The sequence below is a fragment of the Chiloscyllium plagiosum genome, chromosome 14 (assembly GCF_004010195.1).
Source record: "Chiloscyllium plagiosum isolate BGI_BamShark_2017 chromosome 14, ASM401019v2, whole genome shotgun sequence".
Classification (NCBI taxonomy): Eukaryota; Metazoa; Chordata; class Chondrichthyes; order Orectolobiformes; family Hemiscylliidae; genus Chiloscyllium; species Chiloscyllium plagiosum.
The window spans coordinates 63,570,560-63,595,115 of NC_057723.1; the positions used below are offsets into that span (position 1 = coordinate 63,570,560).

General features: G+C 46.2%; 1 protein-coding gene across 3 annotated transcripts in view; it reads right to left on the bottom strand.

The window, feature by feature from the left end:
* LOC122556769 (hexokinase-1-like) overlaps positions 1-24,172 on the bottom strand; it is a 37,755-nt gene extending 13,583 nt beyond the window's left edge. The window contains exons 1-7 of one of the 3 annotated variants that reach the window (XM_043703907.1): positions 23,623-24,172; positions 13,249-13,548; positions 12,560-12,708; positions 9,593-9,709; positions 9,334-9,429; positions 8,551-8,650; positions 1,554-1,743 (exon numbers count right to left, since the gene is read on the bottom strand). In XM_043703907.1, the coding sequence (XP_043559842.1) occupies positions 1,554-1,743; positions 8,551-8,650; positions 9,334-9,429; positions 9,593-9,709; positions 12,560-12,708; positions 13,249-13,456 (860 nt within the window). In that variant the 5' untranslated portion in view covers positions 13,457-13,548; positions 23,623-24,172. Of the gene's footprint in view, positions 1-1,553; positions 1,744-8,550; positions 8,663-9,333; positions 9,430-9,592; positions 9,710-12,559; positions 12,709-13,248; positions 13,549-23,622 lie in introns of those variants that run through there. The other 2 variants (XM_043703906.1, XM_043703908.1) reach the window with 2 other exon arrangements.
* Positions 24,173-24,556: the final 384 nt, after the last annotated feature.

The window sequence follows — 24,556 nt, forward strand, 5'->3', positions numbered from 1 at the left end:
AGAGGGGAGGCCATATTGAATTTGGTACTTGGCAACGAACCGGGGCAAGTGATGGTCTTGTTAGTAGGTGAACATTTTGGTGATGTTGACCACAATTCTGTGACTTTCACCTTGGTTATGGAGAGAGATAGGTACGTGCGACAGGGTAGGTTTTACAGTTGGGGGAAGGGTAAATACGATACTGCAATACAGGATCTGAGGAGCATAAGTTGGAAGCATAGGTTGTCAGGGAAGGATGTCGTGGAAATGTGGAACTTTTTCAAGGAACAGATACGACGTGTCCTTGATATGTATGTACCTGTCAGGCAGGAAAGAGATGGTCGTGTGAGGGAACCTTGGTTGACGAGGGAGGTTGAATGTCTTGTAAAGAGTAAGAAGGAGGCTTACTTAAGGTTGAGGAAACAGGGTTCAGACAGAGCGTTGGAGGGATACAGGATAGCCAGAAGGGAGCTGCAGAAAGAGATTAGGAGAGCTAAGAGAGGGCATGAAAAATCTTGAACAAGAGAGACCCTTGCTCTGAACCGGGACAGAATCTCAACATGGAACAGGGGAGACATTGATCCTGGAACAGGAGAGAATCTCACAGGGGAGACCCCCACCCTGAAACACAGGAGACCCTCACCCTGAAACACAGGAGACCCTCACCCTGAAACACAGGAGACCCCCACCCTGAAACACAGGAGACTCTCATCCTGAAATAGAGGAGACTCTCAACCTGAAACACAGGAGACTCTCACCCTGAAACACAGGAGACCCTCAGTCTGAAACAGGGGAGATCCTCTCCCTGAAACATGGGAGACCCTCACCCTGAAACACAGGAGACCCTCAGTCTGAAACAGGGGAGATCCTCTCCCTGAAACACAGGAAACCCTCACCCTGAAACAGGGGGGACCCTCACCCTGAAACATGGGAGGCCCTCATCCTGAAACAGTGGAGACCTCCTCCTAGAAATGGGGAGACCTTCACCCTGAAACGGGGAGACCCTCACCCTCAAGCATGAGAGACTGTCTCCCTGAAACAAGGTGGCAGCATTGACCTGGAACAGGAGAGCCCCTCATTCTGTAACAGGGGAGACCCTCTCCACTAAACAGGAGAGACACTAACCCTGAAACAGGGGAGATCCTCACCCTGGAACAGGTAGAACATTAGATTGATACAGTGTCACCATTGCCCCAATAGGAAATCTGAGGGTGGGAACGAGTGGTCGTGGAAAGACTACTTGTGGCTAGTGACAGAAATGAAGGAAATGAGGATTAGCAGTGCAGTGAAGGATTTGTATTGAGTAACTGAGCAACATTTCAGAAGTGTTTCATCCAGAGTGAAATGTTCTCCCTGATGTGAGTATGCTAGGGGTGGAAACACTCACTGTAAATGCTGTGACCGAATGGGATTGTGGTAAAAGTGACATCTATCACCTTTATTGAGATGACTGAGAGAGAAGCGTGTATGTGGACTGTGGGGGGAGGTTAATCAGCTGGGATAACTCAGCAAAGTGTAGAGTACACAGCAGCTGTGCAATCATTCCAAACCCTCACTAAAGATCCAATCCTTACGTCTGCTGTCCTGGATGCTGAGACCGTTTATCTGCCAGCTCGTCAAATTCATTCTTAATGTCCTGAAGTGGTCTCCTCGCACTGTCTCCGAATGCTCCCCAATCTGCATTTATGCACATGAATCCATCATCACCATCCAATTTGTCAATGTTCCTCATCTGCTCCATGTAACACATGTTGGTGCCAGTCCCTGTATAGAGCCAGGGAGAGCACAAAATCAGGATCACATAAATGGGGACCCACAGCCCAGTATCAACAACACCCACAACCCCGTATCACCCAACACCCACAGCCCAGTAACACCCAACACCCACAGCCCAGTAACACCCAACACCCACAGCCCAGTAACACCCATCACCCACAACCCCATATCACCCAACACCCACAGCCCAGTAACACCCATCACCCACAACCCCATATCACCCAACACCCACAGCCCAGTAACACAGCCCAGTGTCACTCAACACCCACAGCCCAGTGTCACCAAACACTCATAGCCCAGTGTCACCCAACACCCACAGCCCAGTGTCACCCAACACCCACAGCCCAGTATCATCCAAAACCCACAGCCCAGTGTCACCCAACACCCACAGCCCAGTATCATCCAAAACCCACAGCCCAGTGTCACCCAACACTCACAGCCCAGTATCATCCAAAACCCACAGCCCAGTATCATCCAAAACCCACAGCCCAGTGTCACCCAACACTCACATTACAGTATCACTCAATACCCACAGCACAATATCACACAACCCCCACAGCCCAGTATCAGCCTACACACACAAGTCAGTATAACCCAACACCCACAGCACACAATCACCCACCGCCACATACCACCCAACACCCACAGCCCAGTGTCATCCAACACGCACATTACAGTATCATTCAACACTCACAGCCCAGTGTCACTCAACACCCACAGCCCAGGGTCACCCAATACCCACAGCCCAGTGTCACCCAACACTCACAACCCAGTATCGCCATACACCCACAGCCAGGTATTACCTAATACCCACCCCCAATGTGACCCAGCACCCACAACCCCTATTATCACCCAACACCCATAGCCCAGTGTCACTTAACACCCACAGCCCAGTGTCACCAAACACTCATAGCCCAGTGTCACCCAACACCCACAGCCCAGTGTCACCCAACATCCACAGACCAGTGTCACCCAATACCCACAGCCAATCTCACCCAACACTCACAGCCCAGGGTCACCCAACACCGACAGCGCTGTGTCACCAACACTCACAGCACAGTATCACCCAACACATACAGCTCAGTATCATTGAATACCTATAGACCAGTATCACCCAGCACTCACAGGTTATCTCTCCAACGCCCACAGCCCATTGTCACACAACACCCACAATTCAGTATCACTCAACACCCACAGCCCAGTGTCACTCAACACCCACAGCCAATGTCACCCAAAACTCACAGCCCAGTGTCACCCAACACTCACAGTCCATTGTCACCCAACACCCACAGCCGTGTATCGCCCAACACCCACAGCCCAGTGTCACCTAACACCCATAGTCCAGTGTCACCCAACACCCACACCCCTGTTTCACACAACACCCACAGCCCAGTGTCACCCAACACCCACAATCCAGTGTCAGCCACACCCACAGCCTAGTGTCACCCAACATCCACAGATCAGTATCACCCAACATCCACAGATCAGTATCACCCAACACCCACAGCCAATCTCATCCAACACTCACAGCCCAGGGTCACCCAACACCAACAGAGCATTATCACCCAACACACACAGCACAGTATCACCCCACACTCACAGCTAATCTGACCCGACACCTACACCCATTGTCATACTTTTGCCCGAAACGTCGATTTCGCTGCTCCTTGGATGCTGCCTGAACTGCTGTGCTCTTCCAGCACCACTAATCCAGAATACAGCAACAACATCCCAGTATCAACCAACGCCCACAGCCAATCTAACCCAACCCACAGCCGAGTGTCACCATAAACCCACAGCCCATTATTACCCAACACTCACAGCCCAGTATCACTCAACACCCACAGCCCAGTGTTACCCAACACCGACAGTCCAATGTCACTCAACACTCTCAAACCAGCGTCACCCAACACTCACAGCCCAGTGCCACCCAACACCCACAAACCAGTGTCACCCACACCCACAGCCTCGTGTCACCCAACACCCACAGACCAGTGTCACCTAACACTCATAGTCCAGTGTCACCCAACACCCACAGCACATTATCACCCAACACTCACAGCCCAGGGTCACTCCACACCGATAGCGCAGTGTCACCAACATTCACAGCACAGTATCACCCAACACCTACAGCCCAGTATCATCGAACACTTATAGACCAGTATCACCCAGCACTCACAGGTAATCTCTCCAACACCCACAGCCCAGTGTCACACAACACCCACAATTCAGTATCACTCAACACCCACAGCCCAGTGTCACTCAACACTCACAGCCCAATGTCACTCAACACTCTCAAACCAGTGTCACCCAACACTCACAGCCCAGTGTCACCCAACACTCACAGCCCAGTGTCACCCAACACTCACAGCCCAGTGTCACCCAACACTCACAGCCCAGTGTCACCCAACACTCACAGCCCAGTGTCACCCAACACTCACAGCCCAGTGTCACCCAACACTCACAGCCCAGTGTCACCCAACACTCACAGCCCAGTGTCACCCAACACTCACAGCCCAGTGTCACCCAACACTCACAGCCCAGTGTCACCCAACACTCACAGCCCAGTGTCACCCAACACTCACAGCCCAGTGTCACCCAACACTCACAGCCCAGTGTCACCCAACACTCACAGCCCAGTGTCACCCAACACTCACAGCCCAGTGTCACCCAACACTCACAGCCCAGTGTCACCCAACACTCACAGCCCAGTGTCACCCAACACTCACAGCCCAGTGTCACCCAACACTCACAGCCCAGTGTCACCCAACACTCACAGCCCAGTGTCACCCAACACTCACAGCCCAGTGTCACCCAACACTCACAGCCCAGTGTCACCCAACACTCACAGCCCAGTGTCACCCAACACTCACAGCCCAGTGTCACCCAACACTCACAATCCAGTGTCACCCAACACTCACAATCCAGTGTCACCCAACACTCATAGTCCAGTGTCACCCAACACTCATAGTCCAGTGTCACCCAACACTCATAGTCCAGTGTCACCCAACACTCACAATCCAGTGTCACCCAACACCCATAGCCCATTATTACCCAACACTAACAGCCCAGTATCACCCAACACCTACAGCCCAGTATCATCGAACACCTATAGCCCAGTATCACCCAGCACTCACAGGTAATCTCTCCAAAGCCCACAGCCCAGTGTCACTCAACAACCACAGCTCACAGCACAGTGTCACCAAACACTCATAGCCCATTGTCACCCAACACCCACAGCCCAGTGTTACCCAACACCGACAGCCCAGAGTCACCCAACACTCACTGTCCAGTGTCACCTAACACTCATAGTCCAGTGTCCCCCAACACCCACAGCCCATTATCATCGAACACTTATAGCCCAGTATCGCCCAGCTATCACAGGTAATCTCTCCAACGCCCACAGCCCAGTGTCACACAACACTCACAATCCAGTATCACTCAACACCCACAGCCCAGTGTCACTCAACACCCACAGCCCAGTGTCACTCAACACCCAGAGCCCAATGTCACCCACAGCCCAGTGTCACCCAACACCCACAGCCAGTATCGCCATACACCCACAGCCAGGTATTACCCAATACCCACTCCCAATGTGACCCAACACCCATAGCCCAGTGTCACTCAATACCCACAGCCCAGTGTCACCCAACACCCACAGCCCAGTGTTACCCAACACCCACAGCCCAGAGTCACCCAACACTCACAGTCCAGTGTCACCCAACACTCACAGCCCAGTGTCACCCACACCCACAGCCTAGTGTCACCCAACATCCACAGACCTGTGTCACCTAACACTCATAGTCCAGTGTCACCCAACACCCACAGCCCAGTGTCACCCAACACCCACAGACCAGCGTCACCCAATACTCACACACCAGTATCTCCCAACATCCACAGACCAGTGTCATCCAATACCCACAGCCAATCTCACCCATCACTCACAGTCCAGGGTCACCCAACACCTACAGCCCAGTATCATCGAACACCTATAGACCAGTATCACCCAGCACTCACAGGTAATCTCTCCTACACCCACAGCCCAGTGTCACACAACACCCACAATTCAGTATCACTCAACACCCACAGCTCAGTGTCACTCAACACCCACAGCCCAGTGTCACCCAACACCCACAGCCCAGTGTCACCCAACACTCACAGTCCAGTGTCACCCAACACTCACAGTCCAGTGTCACCCAACCCTCACAGCCCAGTCTCATCCAACACTCACAGCCCAGTGTCACACAACACCCACAATCCAGTATCACTCAACACCCACAGCCCAGTGTCACTCAACACCTACAGCCCAGTGTCACCCAACACTCATAGCCCAGTGTCACCCAACACCGACAGCCTAGTGTAACCCAACACTCACAGCCCAGTGTCACCCAACACTCATAGCCCAGTGTCACCCAACACTCATAGCCCAGTATCACCCAACACCCACAATCCAGTATCACTCAACACCCACAGCCCAGTGTCACTCAACACCCACAGCCCAGTGTCACTCAACACCCACAGCCCAATGTTACCCACAGCCCAGTGTTACCCAACACCCACAGCCCAGTGTTACCCAACACCCACAGCCCAGTATCGCCATACACCCATATTACCCAATACCCACCTCCCTATGTGACCCAGCACCCACAGCCCAGTAACACCCAACACTCACAACCCCTATTATCACCCAACACCCATAGCCCAGTGTCACTCAACACCCACAGCCCAGTGTCACCCAACACCCACAGCCCAGTGTCACCCAACACTCACAGCCCAGTGTCACCCAACACTCACAGCCCAGTGTCACCCAACACTCACAGCCCAGTGTCACCCAACACTCACAGACCAGTGTCACCCAATACTCACAGACCAGTATCACTCAACACCCACAGCCCAGTGTCACCCAACACTCACAGCCCAGTGTCACCCAACACTCACAGTCCAGTGTCACCCAACACTCATAGTCCAGTGTCACCCAACCCTCACAGCCCAGTCTCATCCAACACCCACAGCCCAGTCTCATCCAACACCCACAGCCCAGTGTTACCCAACACTCATAGCCCAGTGTCACCCAACACCGACAGCTTAGTGTAACCCAACACTCACAGCCCAGTGTCACCCAACACTCACAGCCCAGTGTCACCCAACACCCACAGCCCAGTGTCACCCACTCCCACAGCCTAGTGTCACCCAATATCCACAGCCCAGTGTCACCCAACACCCACAACCCAGTGTCACCCAACACCCACAGCCCAGTGTCACTCAACACCCACAGCACAGTATCACCCAACACACATAGACCAGTATCACCCAACATCCACAGACCAGGATCACCCAACACCCACTCCCAATCTCACCCAAAGCCCAGTGTCACCCAACACACATAGACCAGTATCACCCAACATCCACAGACCAGGATCACCCAACACCCACTCCCAATCTCACCCAACACTCACAGCCCAGGGTCACCAACACCGACAGCGCAGTGTCACCAACACTCATAGTCCAGTATCACCCAACACCTACAGCCCAGTATCATCGAACATCTATAGCCAAGTATCACCCAGCACTCACAGGTAATCTCTCCAATGCCCACAGCCCAGTGTCACACAACACCCACACCCCAGTGTCACCCAACACCCACAGCCCAGTGTCACCCAACACCCACAGCCCAGTGTCACCAAACACCCACAGCCCAGTGTCACCAAACACCCACAGCCCAGTGTCACCTAACACCCACAGCCCAGTGTCACCTAACACCCACAGCCCAGTGTCACCCAACACCCGCAGCCCAGTGTCACCCAACACCTGCAGCCCTGTCTCATCCAACACCCACAGCCCAGTGTCACCTAACACTCACAGTCCAGTGTCACCCAACACTCACAGCAGTGTCACCCAACACCCACAGCCCAGTGTCACCTAACACTCATAGTCCAGTGTCACCCAACACCCACAGCCCAGTTTCACCCAACACCCACAGCCCAGTTTCACCCAACACCCACAGCACAGTATCACCCAACTTCCACAGATCAGTACCACCCAACACCCACAGCCAATCTCATCCAACACTCACAGCCCAGGGTCACCCAACACCAGCAACGCAGTATCACCAACAATCACAGCACAGTATCACCCAACACTCACAGCCAATCGGACCCAACCCACAGCCAAGTGTCACCACACATCCACAGCCCATTATCACCCAACACTCACAGCCCTGTGTCACCCCACACCCACAGCCCATTATTACCCAGCACTCACAGCCCTGTATCACCCAACACCTACAGCCCTGTATCACCCAACACCTACAGCCCAGTATCATCGAACACCTATAGCCCAGTATCATCGAACACCTATAGCCCAGTATCACCCAACAATCACAGGTAATCTCTCCAAAGCCCACAGCCCAGCAGGTCGGGCAGTATCACCCAACACCACTGTGTAATGTCACTGAACACCCTTCACTCAATGTCACCCAACAGTCATTGCCCAATGTCAACCACAGCACAATGTCTGATATTGCCCAGAAAGTAACATCATTCATCACTCACCTGGCACCCGCTGCTCATTAAAGTCAAGTGCCCACTATCTGGTGTCATCCAATGTTCAAAGGCCGGTGTCACTTACAGCCTTATGGTCCCCAGCATCCTTGGATCAGTGTTCCCACATGCCCACAAGCCACAGGACTTGCAGCCCAGCACTCCTCAAACACCTATTGTTTGTATCCTGAGCTTTGACTAATCTGTATTATCAATCATTCCTTGCACTCTGGGACACATTCAAGCCAACACTCACCTACAATGAGACCAATTTCACACTTTGGATCCTCATAAGCACATGACATCAGTGTCCCAACAGTATCATTTATAATGACAGCTACATCCAGGTCGAATTCCTGCAAAGCACACTTATTACAAGGAAAATATCATCCAATTACCAGAGAAACATATCAGTCATACCAGAATAGTGGGTCAGTGAGTTACCCGTGTCAGTCAGTTACCAGGTTAGTCAGATAGCAAGGTCATTCCATTACTGGGTTAGTCAGTTATCAGGATAGTAGATCAATCAGTTAGCAGTTCTCTAAGTTATTGGGTCCGTCAGTTTGCATGTCAGTTAGTTACTGTGTCCATCAGTTAGCAAGTCTGCCAGATACTATGTCTGTCAGTTACCAGGGCCAGTCAGTCAGTTATCGGTGAGTTGCCAGGGTCTGTCAGTTAGTAGGTTAGTCAGTTATTAGGTCAGCCTGTTATCAGAGTAGGCAATCAGTCAGTTAGGAAGGTCAGTCACTTACTGGACCAGTTAGTTACCAGGTCAGTCAGTTACGAGGGTAATGGATCAGTCAGTTAACACTGTCAGTCAGTTATCAGGTCAGTCAGCTACCAGGGTGGCTGGTCAGTTAGATATTGGGTCAGTCAGTTACCAGGGTGGCTGGTCAGTTAAATATTGGGTCAGTCAGTGACCAGGGTGGCTGGTCAGTCAGTTATCAGGTCAGTCAGTTACCAGGGTGGCTGGTCAGTTAGATACCGGGTCAGAGAGTCTGGGTCTGTCACCCTGAGCACCTGAACTGAAAGTTATTACCTGCCGACGTTGAATAGCTTCTCGCAACAGCTGTACAACATCCTTTCCTACACAGTCTGGAATATCGAATCCCTTGGTCCAGTTTAGCAGGATCCCCTACAGAGTTGAGCAGAGCTAAAACTAATTACAGCCTGATCTGAAATGTGATGTTCACCACCCTAGAGGGTGTACGTAAAGCTCTGAGTATAACTTGATACAGGTCGGAATGTACTGAGTGAGACAGAAATGAGGCAGACACATCAGTCACTTGAGTTCTCACCTGATCTAGGCCAGTCTGTTGGTAGGGGAAGGAGAAAGTGAATCCCAGAGGAGGAGGCTCCTTGATGTTTCGGTTTGACAGGAACTTTATGATACAGTCCACAATGTAATCAAAGAGCTACAAAAGAGCAGAGATTAGTCTGTCCCAGAACCAACATAAGGATAGCTTCAAACAAAATGAATCACCTCAGCATGAAGCCAATGCAAGTCATCAGTCATTGGATTATTTTGCAAAAGCAAGTGTTTGTCCAAACAAATGGTTACTTGACCCTAAAGAGGGATGTCTTGTGTTCTAATGAAGAACAAAGAAATGTTCATGTTATAATCTTATTTGAGTTTTGTCAGGACAGGATGGAACATGAAGTTTATTAAACATATATTTTGCATAATTACACAATCAATGTATTATCTTTTTCTATCTTTTCCTTCAAATTGTTTTTCTTAAATTTTGTTAAGAAGAAAAGACAGCAATCTGTTATTACCTAATCCTGTTAGTACGATGTTAAATTCTTAGATGCTGAAGGGAACAAGCATATTGGGAATCAATTAGTTAATTTTCCACTGTACAAACTTGATGATGAAATAGGGATGTCAAAACCATTTTGTTAGTTAATGGATGCCCTGATCAGATAATTTCTTACTGTAATATACTCAAACTCAACTCTTGGTCCTGAAAAGTCCCTCCAATTATCCTGGAAAAGTAAGATATGCCAAAGGTTTTAGGTACCAGGGAATTTAGTTCTTTCATGCTGCTACTTTGCAGTTGAAAAAAGGGCTCTTGTGGTATAGTGGTAGGTACCCCTATCTTTGAGCCAGGAAGCCCAAGTTCAAGTCCCACTTAGTCAGAGGTTTGCAACAATAGGTTGATTAGAAAACATTTTACAATGAATTCATCCCCTCACTATCATAACCAGTTTTAGACCCTTCATCCAATTAAAACATCTTGTCAGTATCTGCCCTGTCAAGCTCTCTTAATAAGATATAATCACATTCTTAGAATCACAGAGTACAGCAGAGTGTTTGTGGCCCATCAAGTCTGCACCACCAGAGATACATATGACCTATACATACCCCATTTCCCTGAGCTGAGCTCATAGCCTTGAATGCTACAATATTTCAAGTGCTCATCCAAATAATTTTTAAAGGTTGTGAAGTTTCCTGCCTCATCTATACTCCACACAGGTAAACCCTCCTGCTTAATTTTATCCCATGCAGTAATCTGTGAAAATTCGATAGGCCAAGAACTACGTAAAGTAAAAGTTAACAACTTTATTTCTTAAAGTATAAGAGAAAATAATTAACTAACGACTATTTACAATTCTTTCCTCTAACCTATCTTTTACCTTCCCTTCTCTAATACTAGTCCAATAAAACTCCAGATTACGATCTATGAAACAAAACTTCTTATCTCAAATCCATGCAGCTTTCATTTCCTCTGAATTCTAGTCTTCTTTTCTCCTTCTTAGGGATTTCTGCTTCACAGATTACTGATTGATAAAGGTATCTTTTAAGAGAGCTAATTTTCAGGCAGTCTTTTTACCTGCTGGGGTTCGGCTGTTCTCCTCTCAACTATTCAAATTTCCCTGGTCTTTTCTCCCCAAATCATTGGATTGTGTCATTGGCCTTTAAGATTGTCAATATAAACAATTCAAACTGGTTTGGAAATTGGTATTTTTGGGGGGTATAATTTACCCTGAAACTGATTGGCCTAATTTGAATCTGTTTTATCGCTTCCAGGCAACCAGCTAATTTAGCTTTTGACCAAGTATTACATTGTTACCTTATTGAGAACACTTGGTGCTGTGTCAAGTAGCTGTACCAGCTGTGAACCCTCTTAAAGGTACCGTACACCCACATCTTCATAACAATTTCACATCTCCACCTTCCTCTGGACGAGAAGATTTCTCCTTAAAACCCCTCTGCCAGGCAGTGATGCCTGCATCCCACGAGTGAATAAAAAACATACCACACCAGAAACATTTGAGTTGTGGAGAAACTGCCTGACAATGGTCCTTAGAATGGTTGAGCTGCAGTTTGCTTCAGGTTGGTAGGAGCAGTGCAGCTAGAACCATCCAGAGCCAAAAAAAAATCTTTCTCCCTTCCCACTGTCTGAGTGAAAAGATAAAATGTAAAAGAAATGTCAAAGAAGGAATTCTAATAGATTAAAAGTCTGATGTCCACTTGATCAATTCTCAAATCAAAGAATTTGCTTGACATAATGTCATAATTGCTAAAATCAAAAGGCAATTTTATTGAAGTCAGCCATTAGTACTGTATTACTCACATTACATAAAGCTCTAATTTCCTGATGTATACTGCGCCCAACATTCTCTCTACTATTTCTATAAACAAATCCCACAAACATTTGCTTCTGCTTTCTGTTTTTCGGTTTTGTCAGAACTGATTATCTCGATCCTTCAATCTTTTAAGGATCATTCTTACAAGGAGAGGTTGAGTAGTTTGGGCCAACATTAATTCAATTTAGAAAACTGAGAGGAGATCTTATTGAACCCTACAGGATTCTGACAAGGCTTGACAGAGTGGGTGCTTCCTCTCAAGTGAAAGTCTCGAACTAGGAGGCACAGTGTGTCAAGATAAAGGGTCACCCACTTAAGGTGGAGGTGAGGAGACATTTCTTCTCACAGAGGGTCTCAAATCTCTGGAATTCATATCCTCAACGTGTAGTGGCACTTAGTGTAGGGTCAAGGCTGAAATTCAATAATTTTGATTGATGAGGGAGTCAAGGGTTGGGGGGTCAGCGAGAAAATGGAGTCAAGAGTGCCACAGTCTTCCTCATTGGCAAAGCAGGCTCAAGGGGCAGAATGGTCTACTGCTGGTCTGAATTCTTTAATTTTAATACATTACTGGTTGAATACATCTCTTGTCATTGGTTCCAGTAAATTACCGGTTTGATGTTATTGATCTCCAGTCATCTAATTAACAGTCATGATGTTGTTCTCAGGAATACCTGCTGTCCCGAAGCCTGCATCAGTTTGTGGGGGATTCTGTAACTCTCAGACACCATGTGCTCAGCATCTTCACATGCAGAACCAAACCTCACCAGTAAGACTCGAAAATTAGTGCCACCAAGGTCCAAGGCCAGGAAGCTGCCATTTACTGGAGATCAAAGAGAGAAATTGAAGTCTGTACCAACTCTGGGTCTGCATCTCTCCTCCACCCATTGCCAGGGTCATGGGTCAGCTCAGAGTCCCTGAATGCAGTGACCAACCCTAGGCCTTGCTCTCCGATTGGCTGCACCAGCCCAGATATGCCCACGACCCTCAGATCATCTCCAGATCACTCTGACCCTCTCAAGCACCCTTCCTCCCTCTCAATCATCCTCAATGCTTCAAAAACCCTTGATCACCTTCACCTCCTTGACCACCATCATTTCCCCTCAATCACCCTTACTGCCATCACCCTCAGTCCTCCTCAATTATCCTGATCCCCTCAATCACCCTCACCCTCTCATCACCTTCACTTCCCAATGATTGCCCTCTCTCACCGCCCCAAATCACAGTCTGTGTTGAACCAATGTTGGTTATGAGTTGACAGGGTAAACCCTCCCCAAGTCCCTGAACAGAATTGCTCTTTGCTCCAGCATCATCCATTCCTCAGTCTCATCTGCACCATCTCGTCAGGGTGGCTGGAACTCACCTTTACCAGCAGGCAGTGAGCGTATGAAGGTGGGCAACATGCGGACCGATGCCTCCTGGTAAGTGTTTCTGCTCAGGCCTCTCTCCATTTCCTCCCTCAGCCTGTGCATCACCAGATGTAGCTGCTCCTTGCTCACTTGGAACAGACTGAGGATTCGGTCAACCTCAGGGTGCACAGTGGTATCTCCACAGCTCATGGTCATCGCCATGAAAGTGGCCCAGTTGGAAATGGGGAATCTAAATCCTCAGGCTGTAATCCGGTGTCCTGTGTGTGCAGGCAGCTATCAGGTTGTGTGAGAACCTGGAACAAAAACAAGGTTTCAAACCATTTCTTCAACAATAACATCGGCTGCATGACTGCATCACCAAAGAGGCAGTTGCAAGAACTTTTACTTCCTTTATTCTGAACCAGGAAAGCAATATTTATCCGGGGGACAATGCCGTGCAGCTGAATTTCACTATTTCATTATTCATTATTTCCTGCTGAATGCTGAATTTCATTATTTCTTGCAGCACTTTGACATGATTGAATGACAAGGCCAGAAATAGGAATATAATACAGTTGAATGCATGACTAAAGAGCTGGTGTAGAGATGAAGAGATTCAGTTATCTGAATCATTGGGATCTCTTCCAGGGCAGGTGCAGTCTGTACAAGAATGATGGCTTGCACCTAGACAGGAAGGGTACCAATATCCTTGCAGTAAGGTTTGTTAGTGCCACTAACTAGTGTGGCAGGGGGGTAGGAACCAGTGCAATAGATCAGCATGCAGTGTAAAGGGCTAAATCAAGTAAATCAAGGAGGAAGAAAAAGCAGGGCCAGTTTAATGATCACAGCAGGACTAGCAGTCTGGTGTATACTTATTTTAATGCAAGGAAGATAACAGATAAGGCAGATGAGCTTAGAACCTGGATTAGTACATGGGAGTACAATGTGGTAACCATTACAGAAACTTGGTTGAGAGAAGGGCAGGACTGGCAGCTCACCATTCCAGGGTTAACATGCTTCAGGCAAAATAGAGAGGGATATAAAAGGGTGGAGAAGTTGCATTACTGGTTAAGAAAGATGTCACAGTTGAACTAAAAGAGCACATTTTTGAGGGAGCATCCAACAAGGCACTATGGGTAGAATTCAGGAATAAGAGAGGTGTAATGACTCTCAAAAGGGTTAAACTTTAGGTCTCTCAATAGTCAGTTAGAGATAGAGGGACAGATATGTAAGCAGATCACAAAAGAAGTTAAATAAACATGGCTGTGGTAGTGGGTAATTTTAATTCCCCCAATATTCACTGAGAATCCCTTAGTGCCAGGGGTATAGATAGGGGCAGAATTTATTTAGTGCACCCAGGAGGGATTTTTGAAACAATATGTAGATAGTCCAACTCAGGAAGGGGCCATAATAGACTTTGTACAGTATTGGTGAATGAGCTTGGCCAAGAGATCAAAGTTTCAGGGAAGGAGCATTTTGGGAAGAGTGATCATAATACCTGAAGTCTTAAGATAGTAATGGAAAAAGATATGTCTGGTCCACAGGTGAAAGTGATAAATTGGGGTAAGGCTAATCACAATAGTGTTAGGCAGGAACTGGAAAAATTGGAGAGGGGGCAGCTATTTCAGATTAAATCCATATATGACTTGTGGGAGTCTTTTGAAAGCTAGTTGACCAGAGTTCAGGACTAGTATGTTCATGTGAGGATGAAAGATAAGGATGGCAAGATTTGGGAAACTTGGATGATGAGAGAAAAAAATAAGGAAGTATGTGTGAGGTTCAGGGAAAAAAAATCAAACAAAGCCCTTAAGGAGAATGATGGAAATAGAGGTGCTGCACTTTGGGAAAGCAAATGTAAGCAGGATTTATACACTTAATGTTAAGGTCCTAGGGAGTGTTGCTGAACAAAAAGACCTTGGAGTGCAAGTTCATAGCTCCTTGAAAGTGGAGTTGCAGGTAGATAGGATAGTGAAGAAGGCGTTTGGTATGCTTTCCTTTATTGGTCAGAGTATTGAATACAGGAGTTGGGAGGTCATGTTGCGGCTGTACAGGACATTGGTTAGGCCACTTTTGGAATATTGCGTGCAATTCTGGTCTCCTTCCTATCGGAAAGATGTTGTGAAACTTGAAAGGGTCCAGAAAAGATTTACAAGGATGCTGCCAGGGTTGGAGGATTTGAATTACAGGGAGAGGCTGACAGGCTGGGGCTGTTTTCCCTGGAGTGTCGGAGACTGAAGGGTGACCTTATAGAGGTTTACAAAATTATGAGGGGCGTGGATAGGATAAATAGGCAAAGTCTTTTCCCTGGGTTGGGGGAGTCCAGAACTAGAGGGCATAGGTTTAGGTTGAGAGGGGAAAGATATAAAAGGGACCTAAGGGGCAACTTTTTCACACAGAGGATGGTATGTGAATGGAATGAGCTGCCAGAGGATGTGGTGGAGGTTGGTACAATTGCAACATTTAAAAGGGATTTGGATGGGTATATGAATAGGAAGGGTTTGGAGGAATATGGGCCAGGTGCTGGCAGCGGGACTAGATTGGGTTGGGATATCTGGTCGGCATGGACAGGTTGGACCGAAGGGTCTGTTTACATGCTGTACATCTCTGTGACTCTATGACTCTATAACGTAAACAAGAAATTAGGAGGGCAAGAAGGGGCTATGAAATGTCCTTGGCAAGTTAGATTAAGGAGAATCTCAAGATATTTTATACATATATTAGGAGCAAGAGGGTAAGTAGGGAAAGGGTCAAATTCCCTCCCTCCACCACCAATGTTCAGCAGCAACAGTGTGTACAATCTGCAAGGTGCACTGCAGAAATTCACCAACTATCCTTAGATAGTACCTTCCAAACCCATGATTACTTCCATCTATAAGGACAAAGGTAGCAGTTACATGGGAACACTGCCATCTGCAAGTTCCCCTCCAAGCCACTCACCATCCTGATTTGGAAATATATAATCACTTCTTCACTGTCACTGGGTCAAAATTTTGGAATTCCCTCCCTAATAGCATTATGGTTCAACCTACAGCATGTGGATTGCAGTGGTTCAAGAAGGCAGCTCACTATCACCTTCTCAAGGACAAGTAGGGACTGGCAGTAAATGCTGGCCAGCCAGTGAAACCCATGTCCTCTAACCAAATAAAATAGGGTAACTCCATTCAAGTTTAAAGGAGGAAATTTATGTGTGAAGCAAGAGGAATTAGGTGAGGTCTTTCATGACTACTTTGCATTCACCAAGGAGAAAATCATTGATGATGGTAACGTTTGAAAAGAGCATGTTGATCTTCTCTGGCATGTCAATATTAGGAAGAAGGTATTCAGTGTTTTGATAAAAATTAAGATAGATGCGTTACAGGGTCTGATGGGACCTATCCCAGGATACAGAGGAAAGCAAAGGAGGAGAATGCCAAGGCCTTGACAGAGATCTTTGTAGCCTCTTTAGCCACAGGTGAGGTCCCACAAGACTGGAGATTAACTAATCTTTTCCTTTTGTTTAAGAAGCGCATCTGGGATAATCCAGAAAATTATAGGCAGATGAGTGTTACATCAGTGGTATGGAAATTATTGGAGAAAAATCTTAGGGACAGAATTTACTTGTATTTTGAGATGAATGGACATATTAGGGAAAGTCAGCATGATTTTATGCAGGAGGGGTCTTATCTCACAAATGATTGAGTTGTTTGAAGAAGTTATGAAGATGACTGATGTGGAGAAGATAATGGATATTGTCTACATGGACTTTACTGAAGCATTTGACAAGGTCCATTATGGTAGGCTGTTCCAGAAGATCAAATTGCACGGGATCTATGGTAAGTTTGAAATTTGGATACAAGATTGGTTTGGCCATTAAAGACAGAGGATAGTTAAAAAGGATTGTTTTTCTGACTGGAGACCAGTTATGTTCCTCAATGATCAGTGCTGGGACCTCTGTTGTTCGTAATGTATATAAATGATTTGAATGAAAAATTGGTGGTCTGAGTAATAGGTCTGCAGGTGGCATAAAAATTGGTGGAGTTGTGGATAGTGAGGAAGGATATAAAAGGATGTAGCAGGATATAGATCAGCTGGAAAACTGGATGGAGAAATGGCAGATGGAATTTGATCTGGACAAATGTGAGATGATGCATGATGGGAGGACAAATGCAAGAGGAAAGTATTCTGTAAATGGCAGGATGCTTAGGGACATTGATACAGCAGGGATCTCAGGGTCCAAGTCCATAGTTCCCCAACAGTGGCATCACAAGCAACTTTCAAAATAGCATATGGCATGCTTGATTTCATCAGTCAGGGCACTGAGTATAAAAGTTGGCAAGTCGTTTTGCAACGGTTAGATTTTGGTCATGTCACAATTGGAGTACTGTACAAAGTCTGGTCACTACACTATAGGATTGATGTGGTGGCTTTGGAGATGGTGCAGAAGAGGTTCCCTGGATGCTGCTTAGTTTATAGTTTGTCAGCTATTAGGAGAGGTTAAGCAAACTTGGATTATTTTTGCTAGGGAGTCAGAGGCTGAGGGGGCGACCTGACAGAAGTATATAAAATTAAGAGAGGCATGAATAGGATGGATAATCAGAATCTCTTTTCCAGGGTGGAAACGTCAAATACTATGGGGCATTGGTGAGAGGGAGGACGTTTAAAGGAGATGTGCGAGGAAAGTTTTTTTAACATAGTGATTTGCAAGTGCCTGGAAGACTCAGAAAAGGGAGGTTGTAGAAGCAAAGTTTAAGAGGTATTCAGACAGACATCTGAGCAGACAGAGAATTGAGGGATGTGGACTACATGGCAGAAGGGATTAGTTTAGAACAGCATCATGGTCAGCAGACATAATGAGCAGAAGGGCCTGTTCCTGTGCTGTACTGTTCTATATTCTATTACACAGGACAATAGAATCAAATACACAGTCCTTGTGGGGATAATGTCTTGTCTTTACATTGAGAACATTCTCCTTTATTTGGTGCTGTGGGCCATCAGCACCAGCAGAATTCCAGCACATGATCTGGGATATTCCATTCTCTGCCATTATCATCAAGCCAGGGAATTAACCCTGGTTCAATGGAGAGTGCACATACTATGGAGTGCACATTGAACCCTGGTTCAATGGAGAGACATACTAGAAGCTGCACCGGGTATGCCTAAAATAAGCTACAAAACAGGATGATTTACTCGCCAAGTAACATAAGTAGCTTTAAAGGGACAGAGGTAAGTGACCCCACAACCAAGAAATCTAAACTCTGCAGTCCTCCAATAGTAAATGATAGTGGACAATTGAATAATTCAGGAGAGGAGACAGCCCATTTCAGTGATGGGGGAGCACAGCACATCAGTGTAAATGATAAAGTTGAAGTATTTGTGACCATCTTCAACTGGAATAAACCCTCCTCCCACACTCTACCTTCTGATCACTGGCTTCTGTATCATCTACATCCAACATGGCACTTTCCCTCACAGCCACAATCTACCCACTAACCAGAAATCACTACAATATCTTACTCTATTTCTGCCATATGTCAGACACTCTGTCTCACAAGCACTCTCCAGTATCCAACTCTCTCACCCATAATATCAAACTCTCTGCCTCCCCAACAATTCCCAACATCTGACTCTGCTTCCCCTACATTCTCCAATACCAAATGTTTCCAATAATCTGACACTCCCACTCCCAACACTCCAAAATATCTGAGTTTTTGTCTCCCCAATACTATCCAACATCCAATTTTCTCATTCCCTAATATCCGACTCTCTGTCTACCCAACACTCCCCAAAATCTGACCCTACCTCACGAGCAGTCTCCAATATCAGTCTCTCTCATGTCACAATATCTGACTCTCTCACTCCCCTATATCCAAGAATTTCACTCTCAAAACTCCAACTTTCTGCGTCTCAACACTCCCCAATATCCAACTCTTTCACTCCCTATATCCAACTCTCTCACTCTCCATTATCTGACTCTCTACCTCTCCAATATCTGACTCTCTCATTTCCCAAAACTGATACTCTCACTACCCATTGTCTGACCATCTGGCTCCCGAGTATCTGGCTTTTTGTCTCCCCAACACTCTCAAATATCTAGCTCTCACACTCCAAATATCTGATTCCCTGCCTCTCAAACATGCCCTAGTATCCACCTCTCACTCTCATTATCCAACTCTTTTACTCACCAATATCTGACACTGCCTTGGCTAACCTCACCAATATCTTTTAATTTATTATTCACTCACAGCATGAGGTCGTTGCTAGCTCGACCTACATTTATTGCCCATCCCTAATTGCCCAGAGAGCAGTTAAGAGTCAACCATGTTGCTGTGGGTCTGCAGACCAGGTATACCAGTATCTAGACTCTCTCACTCCCCAATATCTGATTCACTGTCTCGACACTCTCTAATAGCCACCTCTCTCACTCCCAAAATCTGTGACGAAACTGCTCCTGTAACAAGGTTATGTTGTCCTTGTTTATTTTTAATGGGGTTATAACAGCAGAGGTTCTGATATGTCTGGAGGTTTCTACTTGAAAAAGCTTTTAAGTGTTTTTTAAACAATGAAAGGGGTGTGGCCAGCTCTCCAGGTTCAGGGTTTGGTTTGGTTTGGTTTGGTCTTCGCAAGCTGTTTTTGTTTCAGCTGTTGGTCAAAGTTTAGCTGGGAACCCAGGAAACTGCTGGGGACCCAAAGAAGCAATTCCCATACCTGACTCTCCCACTCTCTTAATATCTGACTCTGTCACTACCCAACACTGTCCAATGTCTGATTCTCCCTTGCCAACATGATCCAATATCCAACTCTCTCACTTCCCAACCTCTGACCCTCTGTCTCCCCGACACTCTCCAATATCCGACTGTGCCTTGCCAACATGATCCAGTATCCACGTCTCTCACTTCCCAACATCTGACTCTGTGTCCCTTAAACTCCAATATCCGAACGTGCCGTCAATACGCTCCAAGATCTGATTCTTTCACTCCCCAATATCCGACGCTCTGCCTCCCCAACTTCTCAATATCCGACTGTCTACCTCTCAAACATTCTTCAATATGCAACTCTCCCCAACACATTCAGGAAGCTGGTTAAATGGTAAGACTGTTTGATGCTTTGATGAGGAACTTTACCTTTCATTTGGGACAGGAACGTTCACTGAATGTTTCATTTACTGATATGAGGATGAAGCTCATTCCTCTTTCAGCTTCCCAATGAACTTTTGAATTGTGTCCCAAATATCCCTTTGACCCTCATGGGGAGTCACTGAGGTGCTCTCCTCTCCTAAAGTTTCTTTAGGAGTAGTTAATGGTTCTATGCAGTGTGTGCTTACTCAGTGAAGAAACAGGAACACATGGAAGAAGCTGTAGTGTCACATTATTCTTCAGTGGTTGACAAGGTTAGTGACCATTACACTGTGACATGGGACTGATTACCACTGCATCAACCTTATTACAGCACTCACAGGCCTCTCTGTATCTGGCCCACGTTGAGGGATTATTCATTTGGGCCAATGTGAAGTCTCATATGTAACAGAGACACTCAATGTTGCCACACCTCATTCAGTGTTACTGTTCAAACCAGTGCAGATGGTAATGGGCCATGTCCCATTCAGAGGCTGCAGACTTCTGCAAATCTCTCAAACCTAATAGCCTGAAGGTGAGGTAATTGGAGAGAGGAGGGAGGGAGCCAAAAAGCAGGAGGAATTCCCCAGTTTTGAAATTTATGTCCAACTGATATTAGATGTGTGGAGTGTCAAACAGACACGGCTTCCCTTCCACATACATTCCTTTACCTCTGTTTTATTACAACTGCTTCTTCCCCAATTGGCTATTGAATCAAACTTTCAGCTGATTTACTGACACTGTCATTGAATAAATCTATTGAATAGATGACAGTGATCCTCTTCCCTGGGTCATATTGACTTTGAGTGCCCTTGATCAGAGTTTCTGTAATTCATCTCACAGATATGTGGTTTAATTACTCTGATTACTCAGTCTACATATTTGATTGTAAAGTACACACACTGGATGCATCTATTGTATGAGTTATATCTAATACTATTAGATAGACTTCATACAGTGAGGCTATTCCGCCCACTTGACCCTACTCATGACAAACATTTCATAATTTTAAATATCAGTAATTGGTCAATTTGCAACCTCTTTCCAAGGAAAATGAGACCAAATTAATTCATTCATTTTTGATTGGCTCTGTTATCACTCTTGCCAATCTATTTCACACTTCCTGCAGGGTCCTTATATCCTGTTTACAACATGGACAAAATGCTCCAAGCATGCTCTAACCAAGGGTCAGAACAAACCTATCAATTCTATTCCTCCAAAAATTCACCTTCTCCTTAGTTTGTGTTCTTATGGCCTTATTTCCTTTCACTGCTGCATTTATTGGTTTATGAACACGCAAATTCGGAGCTAATTAGTTCATTCAGCACCTTGAGACTGCTCCACCATTCATAAAGGTCATGTCTGATCAGTTTGTGCTTGAAATCCCACATTCCCCTCTAGCCCTGATAACTCTTGATTTCCTGCCTTACAAGAATCAATCTATCTGTATCTTCAACATATTCAATGACCCGCCACTTTCTGAAGCAGAGAGTTCCAAAGTCGCTCTGAGAGACAAAAAATTCTCTTGCCCTGAAAGTGCCGGTGCCAAAGGTAAAGTAGCTCTGAACCAAAACAGGAATAACTAAAGAAGCTCAGCATGGTTGGCAGCATCAGTTTCTGAGGAAGGATCACTGGACTCAAAATGTTAACTCCGTTTCTCTCTCCACAACGCTGTCAGATCTGCTGAGTTTCTCCAGAAATTTCTGTTTTCCGTTCAGATTTTGAACATCTGCAGTTCTTTGTTTCATTAAAATAGTTCCCTAGTTCATGTTGTGAAGACCAAATATGAGGATGGGATTCATTCAGCAGTTGATTCAGAAAGGCAGCACACTCTCGATGGGCTGAATGTCTACTGTATGACTTGATAATTCGGTGAACTGACACTGTTTTTACTGAACTATCTCCCGCTCTCAGGTGAGAAGATCAGACATTAAACATTAGTGGCATTCCTGTAACAGAACAACATTTCAACTTTAACATGGGGCAATGTTCAAGACTTTATTTGCTTATGACATACAGGCATCACTGATTAGACTAGCATTAATTGGCTATCTCTACAGAGAAGGGGCAACCGTGTTGCAGTGGGTCTAAAGTCACATGTAGGCTAAAGAAAGACAGCAGACTTCCTTTTCCAAAGGACATTAGTGAACCAGATGAGTTTTTACAACAATCAACAGTGGTTACATAGAGTCATAGGGATGCATAGTACCGAAACAGACCCTTTGGTCCAACACATCCATGCCGACCAGATATCCCTTTGGTCCAACACATCCATGCCGACCAGATATCTCAACCCAATCTAGTCCCACCTGCCAACACCTGGCTCATATCCCTCCAAACCTTTCCCATTCATATACCCATCCAGATGCCTTTTAAATGTTGCAATTGTACTAGCCTCCACCACTTCCTCTGGCAGCTCGTTCTATATACGTACCACCCTCTGTGTGAAAAAGTTGCGCCTTAGGTCTCTTTTATATCTTTCTCCTCTCACCCAAAACCTATGCCCTCTAGTTCTGGACTCCCCCACTCCAGGGAAAAGACCTTGTCTATTTATCCTCTCCATGCCCCTCTATAAACTTCTGTAACGTCACCCCTCAGCCTCTGACGTTCCAGGGAAAACAGCCCTAGCTTATTCAACCTCTCCCTATAGCTCAAATCCTCCAACTCTAGCAACAGCCTTGTAAATCATTTGTGAACCCTTTCAAGTTTCACAACATCTTTCCTATAGGAAGGAGTCCAGAATTGCACACTGAGGTCTTTTAGCCTTTAATTCCAGATTTTTAATAAATTCAAGTTTCACCATTTGCCATAGAGAGATTCAAAATCAGGTTCCCAGAGCATTAGCCTGGAATTCTGGATAACTCAACATGTAGCACATTGCATGTAAACCCATAGAGTAACAGACAGACAAGCCCAGACAGTGGGAGCAACCTCCACTGTCCATCAGGAGGCTAGGGCTTTACCTCAGACCAATTAGAGATGAAATGTTTAGAACGCTAACATTGAGGGAGCACTGCACTGTTGAACAATCAGTACTGAGTGTGTGCAGCACTGTTAGAGGTCAGTACTGATGGAGTACCACACTGTTGGAAAAGCAGTGAGCTAATGCTGTGTTTTACAATGTTCCGCCATTGTCAAAATAAAGCAAGAGTCTGTTTTAGGGATCTTGCTCTATATAAATGAGTTGCTGTGTCTCCTAATTGAAGGTGAAACTGTCATTCACGAATAACTTTTAGTTCTGAGATTTCAAATGATGACCGCTAGATATGGCAGGCTCTACATGAAAGGAAGTCTTACCTTGTGTAGAAAGATAGTTTCACGGAGATCGTGGAAACATCAGCAGAGGATAAAGTTGGAGTCTTTCAGTCAGCAAACATCTTCATTGCAGTTTCTCAAGAAGCAAAAAGCAGAAGTCTCCCTCGGCCCACCTCTCCAGGTGTTCAGTGTGTGACAGATGATCAAGTGTGTATATCAAACAGAAATAGCTCCCCTCACACAGATAATGCTATACCTCTCCATTTCATCACAACTGCTTCTTCCCAGTTGGTTATTGAAACAAACTTTGAGCTAATTTACGATACTATCATCTATTGCGTTCATGACAACTATCCTCATCTCTGTGTCATATTGACTTTATGAGTGTCCTTGATCACAGTTTCTCTTATTCATCCCATAGATATATGGCTTAATGACTCTGATTACTCAGTTTGCATATTGGAGATTGTAAAGAACACACACTGACCCTGAGTGTGTCTAAGTTATATATAATATCAGAAATCTTGTACATAATGAGGCTATTCAGCCCAGCAGGACCTACTCATTACAAAATATTTTAAATATCTCTAATTTGTCACCCATCAACCTTCTTTTTCCAAGAGAAAAAGAGACCAAACTGATTTAATCATTTTTGACAGGCTCTGTTATCATCGCTGATGTCACACGCTCAGTGACTTCTGCCACCCCTACTGCCGTGTCTGCCACCACTTCCGCCCCCACCAACGCCACTCACCTGCATTCTGCTGACACGCCCCCCACAGATCCCACTGTCACCATTCCCAGCCCCCAGAACCCTGAGGGGTTCACCATCCCTGCTCATGACTCCACCCCCATTTCCCCACCATCACACCCACTCCAGTTACTGGCTCCGCCCTCACTCCCAGCTCCACACCCACACCAGATCCCAGCTCCCAGCCCTGCCGAGTTTTCACCATCCCTCCAGACCTTCCCCTCA